Raw genomic sequence first — 11,170 nt, 5'->3', positions numbered from 1 at the left:
ATTCACAAATACAATAATCGAGCTCCACTAAAAGTTCACCAGTACCTCCGGCGACTAGTTTTATTCGATATGGATCCTGGTTACATCTTAATTTAAACTCGAAGGAAATCTCCAATGTTATTAATTTTATCCAGAAATTGTAACTGTTGCATTTGATATTTCATTGTAATTCCTTGTGTAAAACTAATTGTTAAATTAAAATATATTCAAAATTATTAGTTCAAAAAGTATTTTTGATTTGATTTAAATTCGAAAAAATATTTTAGAAATCCATTTGTTCTTCACTTTCCCATAATTTTCATATTTCTGTTTTAATTACATTCTGTTTTTCTCTTAGAGACAAATTTCAAGCCAATAGTTTTGGTTGGTTTTTATGGTAATTGATCATCACGAGTCTTTTGTCGCAGTAACGAGAGGAGACATCCTTTCCTCTATTTTTCAGAAAATCGTGATTAAAACCGTAAACTAAAATAATTTCAGCAATATGTAAATAATAATATTGTTATAATAGAATATTTTATTTACTTATTTTAAGTTTACAGAACAATACAGTGGACTGCAAGAAGTAACTTTTTTCTTGTAAAGTACAATTAAAATTATGTATAAAAAACTTTCATAAAAACATGTGGAATAAATTTAAATTTTAAAAACAAATTTGAAAAATCAATAAAATCTCACGTTAAATAGAAAATATTTTTACAAAATATATGACATTACAAATAAAAGCTAGATATGACCTACTTGTATGATACTATATTTACATATACAACAAATATTTTTATTTATTTATTTAATAGTAATTGCTATACTGAGCCATGCTCTCTGGCAAGAGTTATAGAGTATAATTTATTTGTATAAAAGTATAAAAGCAAAATACACATTTAAAATTATCTTTAAGTGCGTTAAAATGCTAGCCGTAACTACGAGTGAATTCAACAAAATATCATAACATTTAAAATTTGAGTAAGTGTAAATATTAACATATTTAAAATTATATTGCTTCATTTATTCAAATTTTAAATTATTTCCCTTATGAATTTAGGAATTTAATTTTAAATATTTAATCTTATTAGTAATAACAGATTCCTTGATATACATAATAATGGCAAACGGTTTACTTATTCAGAAAATATTTTGAAAATAATATTTATCTTAATAATTCTATTCAGTTTTGAATAATAATGATATTTGTAAGATATGATTTACTATATTCACTTTCAAACCTTTTAAATGAAATACTGTATTTATAATTAATGTTATAATATTTTTGTCTATTCTTTACACGATAAACATTCAATTTGACGAAACGAATGCTAGTGAACCTGTACTAATGAGTTTTCAGTCATAAAACTTTAAATTCAAATGATGTTGTAGGCACTAAAATTACCCGAAGAATTTAATCAATAAACCAAAATAAATATATTTAATATTTATTTATCAGTTACGAACTTATTGTCAATCTTTGAAGATTTACTCCTACGAAACTGTTTAGGAAACGTTACAAAATTAAAAACAGTATTTTTATTCTTAATTCAATCAAATTATTTTGCATGCTGTTTGATATAAAACAGGATATACTGAATATGCCTATGATAGTATAAATAATCGGTCTTGGAAAACCAATTTTTAATTAAGCTCGTTTTTCGATAATTAAATTGTTTGCTAATAGAATTTAACCTCTTCTTATCGCAAATTAAGAAAATTAAATTATAATATTTATTCCTTAGTATTAAAATAAATTTATTTCATATTTTAAATAATATTTATATTAATTTAATTAAATTGGTACAGTATTTATATTACTAAAGTTCAGAACTTTACTCGGTGGTTGCTTTCTCGCAAAGTTCTTTTTGAGGTTTCTCCAATCTATTCGGTTATCCGGAAGTTGGTCAGTTGACTCCACGCTTGCTATCCTGGATTTCTTCCCGAAGGAGTTACAGCTGCGTATTTCCGTTTTTTGGCAGAGCAGACATCAATAACTTAGTCAAGAATCTATATTATTACAAACTGTATATTTATTTACATAAAATATTTACAGAAAACTATTGATATTTACAATATTGTACATAGACACTATACAACTCAGCAGAATTCTTCACTGTTTCTTAAAAAAAAAATATGTTTATTTTTATTTATTTACTGTATTTGCATCTACTACGAAATTCTACAATATGTAGCATGGAATTACTATTTCAGCATAGCAATTCAATTATCATTCGCCCTAAAGAGAATGAACGAATTGTTATGTTGGGAGGATTGTTATGACGTTTTTAGCTAGGATTGTTATGACATTTTTGCTAGGTGTCTGCATAGAAACAACCTAGCAAAATCGTGTATCATTGGACGTTTGTGCTAGAATTGTGTCTATGTATAAATTCTTATTCTTTTAAATTTATTATAATTATATTCTGTACTATATTTTAAAAAAATATATTAAACAGAATACAATTATAATACTGCATTAAATATGTTAATGTTTCCTTATATTCAATATAACTTAATCAAAACATTAAGTTATATTGAAAATAAGTAAATATTTACATTAATATTAATATAACTAAATAGAACAATTATACAAGCTTTAATGAACACTAAGCCTTGGATAATTGTTCTATTTAGTTAAAAATCTTTAAATCATAAACAGACTAATTATTGGATGTTAAAAATATTATCGAGAACATCTTAAATTTTTATAAAGTTAATTAAATATGAAATCCCAATCTGTAAAATAAACATTAATGGTTCTGTATTCCTTTCTCTTATTAATATTTTTTAAATTACAAATTTTACTCTTCGAAACATTAAATTTTTTAGGAATTAAAAATTATTTACACTGAAACGTTCCTGAAAGTGCACTTCTGTCATCAGCGATTTAAGTTTGTATTTGTTTTAAGTTTTTAAAAAAGTATAATAATAAAAACTTTTATTATTTTATTATTTATAAATTATAAGTTCGACATTCAGATATTAAAAAAAAAAAAAAAACAATTTTCCAGTTACATTTTTAAAATTTCTAAAATTCTTTTCTTACATCATGAAATATTTCAACTTCATAGTGCATAAATTTTAACATTATAATAATATATGATTTTCTTATCAACATTCATATTTATTTTTTAATTTCAGTAAATATTCCTCTTTCTGTCTTATTTTCTTTAGTGTACCATTCCACACTTCCGATAACTTTTTATCACCGTTTCGATTTCCAACATTGTAATTCATGTCCAGTCCAGATACATAAATAGTTATTCCATCATTTACAATATTGTCCTTTCGTATTTTCCATATAATAATTTTATCTCGATTCATATCGTATGTATATTTTATTATATGCTTCTCAGCAAGACTTGTCCACAACTCTAGACATATTATTCCTATGTTCCGATATTCTCGTACACATTAACTTTATATATTTTATGCTTTCTTTCTCTAATAAGATTTTATAATTTTATTGCGTAAACTCCAAAATATAATTCAAATATATTCGATTTATTATTTTTAACCATATTGAATTATCTGTTTCTTATTAAACACTGTTCTCAAACTTCATACCTCTCTTAATAATTCTATCTTCATATTATACGATATTTATTTTTTTTCCAAATATCTTAAAAATGAAAAAACGTAATAAAATATTGAAAAATTTTAAATGTAATAAAGATATTTACGTTTCCGAATATATCTTGTTTTGGACAGAGGTACTGTAGCTTAGTATCACGTCTATGGAAATTTTTCAGAAGTCAAACTTGAGCTCAGCCAATAGTGTGCCGGAACTACTGTCACGACGTCACAAACAACACGTTGTGATGGCGTACGAGTAAGTAATTGAAAAAAAAATACTTGTAATCGTAAAAAATACTTGTAATCGTAAAAATACTTGTAATCGTAAAAATACTTGTAATCGTAAAAATACTTGTAATTGTAAAAATACTTGTAATCGTAAAAAATACTTGTAAAAATCGTAAAACAAGAAATAGTCGATTAAAATTATACAATGCGGGGCAATGTATAATTTTAATTGACTATTTCTTTATTCTTTACAAACTAAACAATAAATTTTTGTCACGTTTTCATTTTCATGTTTTTAAATCAAAATAATTAAAATACTAGATCTTTTTGAACATAAGAATTGTTTATTTGTGCTGATAAGTAGTAAACATCAAAACGATTTTATCTATTATAAAATAGCATACCAGGGTAGAAGAAATATGGTAAATTGTGATAAATATTATAAAAGTTGGAGGATATTATAAAAGAGAAGTGAATCAGAATTTTTTAATGATCCTGTTTCACAATCCATACTGTTACGGTGACGTTTTCGTTTATCTCACTATGGATTACCTTTGTCTCAATAACAATCTAATATTACTATATCTGACTAGAAATGAAGTGAAAATTAATTGAGATATCGGATATCCACATAATACCATTTAGTCGATAGAAATGTTTTCTCGTGAAAAAGAACATAATTTTTAGTTTGAAATCATTTAATTATTTTAAGTTTTAGCATTAAATTAATATCTATTTTTAAAATGTGCTTTCTAAGTGAGATAAACTGTAATTTTGAGATAATAGCTGTATATAATATTTGAAAATCATGCGAACTTTGAATAGAAGCGCCGCGAAACTAGTTTATAGAAACCATACAAAAACGACATAACAGATTTTTTTTCAATTACATAGTATAATACTGTTAAATCTCTTTTTCTAGCCTACTTTGAATATTAGAAAACGTTTTGGTATAAGCACTTTTAGGCCCACTCTAAAAAAAATCCAAAATTAAATATGAAACTCTTATTTTCTATTATTGAAAATTTTTTATCTAATTCTAAAAACCAATAATGCTGATTTGAATGCTTTATGGGGTCATTATTTTTATTTAATATCTTATAACTATATATAGTTTGAATTCAAATAATTTTTTGATTAAGTGATTTAAGTCCTTTAACCAAGGAATATATAATAAGTTTCGTTTTCAGCTTGCATTTAAAAAATTTATTTTTAATTATTCTTAACTACCAACTTGATCTTCCAGCTGTTTCCTTGAGTAAGCAATCAAAAAGTAAAATAAATATATGGACTCAACATTGAATCTTAATGCAAACCTACTCTAAAACTTTTTGAATTACTTTAACTTGACCTATTTCTTATTTCTATTCCGTAATAAATATCTTGAATTATCCTTACAGCTCTCATTTATTCTTCTTTTTCTTAAAACTTCTCGTATGTTCTTTTTTTAGAATCTATCATAAGTTTTCGAAAGTATATGAATATCTTATATAAATCCTTTTTACTTTTGCTATACTTCTCTATAATCTGGTTGACTACGTATTAAAATAGATCCATTGTAGATCTATTAATAGGCATAAACAAAAATTTATTATTATAAATTTTTTCTTACATTAGGAACTTTTTCCCAATTCTCTATTTTGTTTAAAATATTTTCATTAAGTAGTCCTAGTTCATTACTAGACTCGCTAAGAACACATTTTCTCTTAAATGTTCTCTTAAATGTCATATTCGACTGTTTATGCACTCATCTGATACCGTATCACCAAATTTTAACATATTAAATAACCTCTACAACACGCTTAATTCTAATTTCCAAAGTACCAGTGGAATTTTGTACGGTTTTACCATTTTTCTATCTTCATCTTTCTTAATGCATTCTATACTTCTATTTCGATTTCTTTGCTAGTTTGGCTTCCTATCGGATGTTATTTATTCCATTGTTCTAAGGTTTACAGAAACATTCTCATAACCTATTCTATATGCAAATAGATGAAAGTTGTAACCTACTACTCTTCCCGAAGCAAACTACATTTTCAGAAACTTTATTTTTCTTCTAACTTTTCTTCTTCGAGTTTTTACAAAATTCCTGCTAGTTTTTGAATTTATCTATATCTGATTTTTTGGCATTGGCTTTAGCTTTCCTATAAATTAGAGTATCTATTGTTTAATTTTGTCATAAACGCTTTAATTATCTGTGTTCTAAACCTTTCCATTCCATCTCCATATCACTTTTTCAACTCTTTTCCCTCCTGCTATAATTGCCTCAATACTTCTCTTGAATATACTTTAATTTTTCTTATAAGTTTTACAGTTTGTTTATACAAAGCGAGTCAGTCTCATAATAATTTAGACAAATTAAAGATTTGTCTAAATCAAATATTTATAGCTAATACGTATCAAATATCCGAATTCAATTATAAATGTGAATTTTTATACTCGTGTTATTATTATTGTTAAAGACTCCTTCGTTCATGCCATCAATATCAATGCTTATATTAATAAATTATTTTGATTAAGAAATGATTTTTAACATTATCAAATCTACAAAAATATAAAATCAGATAATAATAAAATAAAACTAATAATATATATATTTTAAATGAATTTATATAACATTCAAATCACATTATTTTTGAAATAAATACATTGATTTTTATTAACAATACTTTTCTGAAAGAAACTGATAGACTTAAACATCTAATATTTTACTTTAATAAAAATTTGTACGATAAAAAATCGTTACAAACATCTGTCAGAAAAGAAAATAGCGATAAATATTAGAATTTTCATTCTATTCGAAGTGAAGTAATTTTACAGTCTTAAAGACTATTCTTTTTTAATAAAATCTNCGTATCCTATAGCATTCATAATTAGAGAGTCGAATAATTTAAAATGAACTATAATATTCTGCAATTTATTCTTAGTAAATAATTTCACCATGTTATTAATCAGTGCGTTGGATTTGATCATGGTCTTTTTGTATTGTTTTTCAAATAACAATGTAGGTGTTAAAATAATTCCCAGAAAATTGATCTTGAACTATTTTTAAATCTTCGTTGTTGAGGTAAAAAGAGATGTGTTTCTTAGGAAGTCTGGTTCCGTTTCGAAATATCATTACAAATGATTTGCTAGGATTGATTTTTAATTTTAATTCTTCGCAGTACTCATTCAAAGCATGTATTTTTCTACGTAAGGCAGCAGCTGTCGGGGCAATAATCACTATATTATCTGCATAAGATATCGAATGTGTTACTTGTTTCTCGAATATAAAATCATCATCTCTGTTAAAACAGTCATTAGAATCGAACATATAGAAATTAAACGAATGTGGTGACCTTGTAATAAGGGATCTCCTTGTAATAAGCCACGGTCTATATCAAAAGCGGCCATTGAAAATTATCTTGTTTGATCACTACTTCGTATTGGCGAAATAATAATCCTATTATTTTTATAATGTTATCTTTTTCCTGGTATTTAATCATTTTCCTTTGTAAATTTGAAATAATCACCGAATCATAAGCTTTTTCGATATCCAGAAATAAGGCAAACACTTTATGTCTTTTTTTACGAAGTTGTAGTTGAATTATTGCAATCAGAACTAAGAGAGCCAATTGAGTGCCCCCGTCTTTAATAGAGCGAATTGAGTATGATTTTTATAATTATTCTTTTCAGACCAGTCATTAAATCTTGTCAATTAAACCGAAGTAAACAATTTGCGAAAATCAGACAATAGTGCTATTGGTCGATAATTATTTGGCTGTTTTCCCTCTCCTTTTTTGAATAGCATATAAAGAATAACTTTATTCCAACCATTTGGAATCTTACCTAAATTGTATAGGTCATTAAATTGTCTAGTTAAATAATTAATGATATTCAACGGTAAATTTTTTATTATAAAATTGGGAATGGAATCGTAGCCTAAAGCTTTTTTTAATTTTTTAATATTAGAATATAAATTGTCTACATTGAACACCTCTTCATATGGTTCATTCATTGATTGGATATTATAAAAAATATTCATTCTGTGTTTACGTAAATAATTGTCCGAAAATTTCTTAAAATATCGATAACTGTTAAATGGAACCAGAATATTTTCACTAGTATTTAGAAAAGGTCTGCGAAATCAATTTATGGTGTTCCAGAATGATTTTGTATCTTTTAATTTTATTAATGAATCACTTACTTCAGAGAAATATTTTTTCTTTATATAATTTCTATAAATTCTCGTTTTCTAAATATTTTTCGAATGATTTTTCTAAGTTTTTCTAAATTGTTACAGACTCTTCCCTTTTTTAATTTTATAATAGCAACATTTGTTATCATACCAGCTTTGTTTAAATTTTGATATCATTCTTTTTATACCTCTTAAGCCCATAGGATTCTAGTAGCACCATTAGATTATTATAATTATTTATCGTTTTTTTTTTATTCTCCTCCTGTGATAGTATATCATTAGCATTATTTTCAATTTCTCTTAAAAACCTCTGTTTATTAAATTTTCGTACACAAAATCAGGAATTAAGGATAAATCCTTAATTTCTGATTTTGTGTATATATCTGAAATTTGTTTAATCTTTCTGAATTTCCTTTTAATTCCAATTGTATTGGAAAATGATCTGAATCATCTAAGTCTAGTGTCTTCATCGTTATACACTGATCTAAAACAAATTCAGAGCAAATAATATAGTCTATTATCGATTTACTCGTATGTGCTACAAAAGGTGTATTCGGAAGGAAAATTATCGTTAAATCTACCTTTTAAAATATTAAATTCGTTTTCTTGAACAAAGTCCAGAAGGATTCTTCTATCTATTATCTGTTTTGTCCTTAGATACACTCCTATTGTTAATTAATATTGACATTTCTTCCTTTATATTTTGAATCTAACTTCTCTTTAATTCGACTATTGAAATTTCCTTCTATTAGCCACACATTAGACCATTGTGCGGTGATTTTTTGAATTTCTTGTAAACTTGACTTTTTTCAATTGAAGGGAGGAGAGATTGGTATTATACTCGTATACGAGTATAATACCAATCTCTCCTCCCTTCAATCTTTCCAAATTGACTTAATCTTTGCCCAGTATTTATTATAGTAAATATAAAATGTTCAGTTATATATTATTGTAGCAACTCTCCAATTTGTTTTTTGATTAGCAAGAAAAGGCCTCCAGATGGTCGGCTGAATCTTCTAACTCTTTGTACTGTACCTTGCTAAATAACACTGCGCATTCTTATTCTATATATTCTTATCTTCCTCTTTCATTTTGGTTATCCATGTCTCTGTAAAGCCAATAATTGAATGAATGTTCATATATTCTTTAAAGAATCTCTATAGAGTTTTTCTTGTAGTCCTCGGATATTCTAAAATCCTATAAATAATTTAATGCTGTCATTGCGGTATATTATTTTTGGAAGGAAAGTTTCGATTAAATTGCTATTTCTGTCTGTTTATCTGTCTGTTAAATTGCTATTTTGTTATTGTCTGATTGTAAATTGTCTGTTCTTTTTGTTTTAATATTTCGTTTGTCTATTGCTTCTTTCAAACCATTAATTCTGAAGTGTTAGTGATTTCCTTCCTAAAAAAACCACTTTATCAAACTTAGCATCATATGTGTATATTTTTTATCCTTTATATAATAGTCTTCCCTTGTTATTATTCTATTTTCATTGAATTTTTTTTTATTTGATTATTGCTTGTAATGTTTTCCTCCTCAATCTTGATCTCTTATGTAAGTCTGCGGTAAATATTATTTTTTCCTCTCCTCGTTATTGAAGTTAACTTTCATTTTCCAGAATTTTTTAAGAACCGAATTTCTGACGTATAAGGAATATAATGAAATTTTCATGATAGGTTTTATTTCATTTTTGGTTAGTCTAATTAAGCTTTCTATAGATCTGTTTGTTATTCCCAAATCCTCTTTTATGAACTGGTTAATTTCCTTTACACAGTCTATCGAATTAAACGGGAAGTTTTTAATTATGATATTTTTGCTATTTCTCTCGTTTACCAATTTGTTTATTTCAAATTTCAACATACCTTTTATTTGGCTGTTATTCTTGGATATTTCTTCCATTTCTTCTATTTTTTGGAACAATTTTGTCAATTCCCCTTGAAAATATTTGTTTTCCTCTTTCAGTGAATTAACTTCCGTCTTAATTCCTTGCAATTCTATATTAAACTAAAAAAATTTTCCTGTATTAATTCACATATCGATTTTAATGTATATCGGGACTCTTCTTGTACCTGTGGTTCTGTATCTCTTAATGTTTCGAAATATTCGTGTATTTTCGTAGTTCTCGTAGCCGGAAGACTGCTTTTACAATAATCCTCCTCAAATTGATAATAATCTTCGCTCATTAAATCGTCCAATTGTTTTTCTTTTTCCATTTCTTTCGAATTATCCTTGCGTGGTCTGCCACACCCTCTTTTTTGCATACCCTCTTTGCTCATTTGTTGCGGAGATCGAGGTAAAGATTCTGGATTGGATTCAATCCCGGCAATTATTAGTAAACATATAATTAAATTCAAGGATAATCTATTTGCAAATATCCACTTCTTCAAATCAGTCATTTTTCGGCTACTTACAGTTTTCCAATTCACAAATACAATAATCGAGCTCCACTAAAAGTTCACCAGTACCTCCGGCGACTAGTTTTATTCGATATGGATCCTGGTTACATCTTAATTTAAACTCGAAGGAAATCTCCAATGTTATTAATTTTATCCAGAAATTGTAACTGTTGCATTTGATATTTCATTGTAATTCCTTGTGTAAAACTAATTGTTAAATTAAAATATATTCAAAATTATTAGTTCAAAAAGTATTTTTGATTTGATTTAAATTCGAAAAAATATTTTAGAAATCCATTTGTTCTTCACTTTCCCATAATTTTCATATTTCTGTTTTAGTTACATTCTGTTTTTCTCTTAGAGACAAATTTCAAGCCAATAGTTTTGGTTGGTTTTTATGGTAATTGATCATCACGAGTCTTTTGTCGCAGTAACGAGAGGAGACATCCTTTCCTCTATTTTTCAGAAAATCGTGATTAAAACCGTAAACTAAAATAATTTCAGCAATATGTAAATAATAATATTGTTATAATAGAATATTTTATTTACTTATTTTAAGTTTACAGAACAATACAGTGGACTGCAAGAAGTAACTTTTTTCTTGTAAAGTACAATTAAAATTATGTATAAAAAACTTTCATAAAAACATGTGGAATAAATTTAAATTTTAAAAACAAATTTGAAAAATCAATAAAATCTCACGTTAAATAGAAAATATTTTTACAAAATATATGACATTACAAATAAAAGCTAGATATGACCTACTTGTATGATACTATATTTACATATACAACAAATATTTTTA

General features: G+C 25.9%; 1 protein-coding gene across 1 annotated transcript; it reads right to left on the bottom strand.

The window, feature by feature from the left end:
• Window positions 1-8,876: 8,876 nt before the first annotated feature.
• LOC111629304 lies at window positions 8,877-10,390 on the bottom strand. Its single transcript, XM_023373186.1, has 2 exons — window positions 10,039-10,390; window positions 8,877-9,973 (listed from the first exon to the last, which is right to left on the bottom strand). Exons 1-2 carry the CDS (start codon window positions 10,363-10,365, stop codon window positions 9,542-9,544), a joined length of 759 nt encoding a protein of 252 aa, XP_023228954.1. The 5' UTR covers window positions 10,366-10,390; the 3' UTR covers window positions 8,877-9,541.
• Window positions 10,391-11,170: the final 780 nt, after the last annotated feature.

Source organism: Centruroides sculpturatus, unplaced genomic scaffold (genome assembly GCF_000671375.1).
Source record: "Centruroides sculpturatus isolate CEXI.00-Female unplaced genomic scaffold, Cexi_2.0 scaffold584, whole genome shotgun sequence".
NCBI lineage: Eukaryota > Metazoa > Arthropoda > Arachnida > Scorpiones > Buthidae > Centruroides > Centruroides sculpturatus.
This window is presented reverse-complemented; position numbering and strand designations above follow the sequence as displayed.